Source organism: Egretta garzetta, unplaced genomic scaffold (genome assembly GCF_000687185.1).
Source record: "Egretta garzetta isolate BGI_Z169 unplaced genomic scaffold, ASM68718v1 scaffold372, whole genome shotgun sequence".
NCBI classification, from domain to species: domain Eukaryota; kingdom Metazoa; phylum Chordata; class Aves; order Pelecaniformes; family Ardeidae; genus Egretta; species Egretta garzetta.
In genome coordinates, this window is record NW_009258889.1 from 326,777 (window position 1) to 327,556 (window position 780).

The 780-nt window shown below is 65.5% G+C and overlaps 1 protein-coding gene across 1 annotated transcript in view; it reads left to right on the top strand.

Annotated features, from left to right (window-relative positions):
• The window catches only part of TFAP4 (transcription factor AP-4), a 10,066-nt gene that overhangs the window by 662 nt on the left and 8,624 nt on the right, over positions 1-780 (top strand). The window contains exon 2 of the mRNA XM_035889688.1: positions 154-321. Within this exon, the coding sequence (XP_035745581.1) occupies positions 154-321 (168 nt within the window). The remainder of the gene's footprint in view (positions 1-153; positions 322-780) is intronic.

Consider the following 780-nt stretch of genomic DNA (forward strand, 5'->3'; position numbering starts at 1 on the left):
GTGCTTGCTGGCGCCTCAGCCATCGTCCCCTCCGTGTTTCCTGTCCCTTTGGCGGGTTGGCATCGTCATTGCAAAGCGAGGGGGAACACGGCAGGGGCGAACCGGTGGCGGGGGGGCAGGCCCCTCCTCCCTAACCCCGTACCTCTCTCGCAGCTTGGCTAACATCCCGTTGACTCCGGAGACCCAGCGGGACCAGGAGCGGCGGATACGCAGGGAAATCGCGAACAGCAACGAGAGACGGCGGATGCAGAGCATCAATGCTGGCTTCCAGTCTCTGAAAACCCTCATCCCACACACGGACGGGGAGAAGCTCAGCAAGGTGAGCGGGACGTCACCGGGGCCGCGGCGATGTGGGATGCAGATGCTGGACCTGCATGTGGAGGTTTTCGGTGTTGCTTCTCTGGCAGGACAGGGCTGTAAGAGAGATCGGGGGTATTTGCATATGTTAATTCAGCGGTGGAGGTCTCTCCTGGGGAGGTTTCCTGGGTGGGAGTGGGCGTGCGTCGCAAACCCGGTGTCCCGCAGCGGGCTGGCTGCGTGTGACGGCACCCCACGCCCCGGGAGCAGGGTGGCCTGTGACGGGGTGGCCCCGCTGCGGAGGGGAGTGGGGCGAGGAGGCGGCGCTTGGCAGCCGGTTGGGTTTCCTGAGATGGCTGAACTGGAGGTTCACCATGGTGGAAATCCCAGGGGAGACCTGGGGGTGAAGCAGAACCTGGATGGAGACGCTGGGCGAGGAGCGGTGCTGCTGCCTCCCGGGGCGGGGGGGGGCTTGGCAGGGGG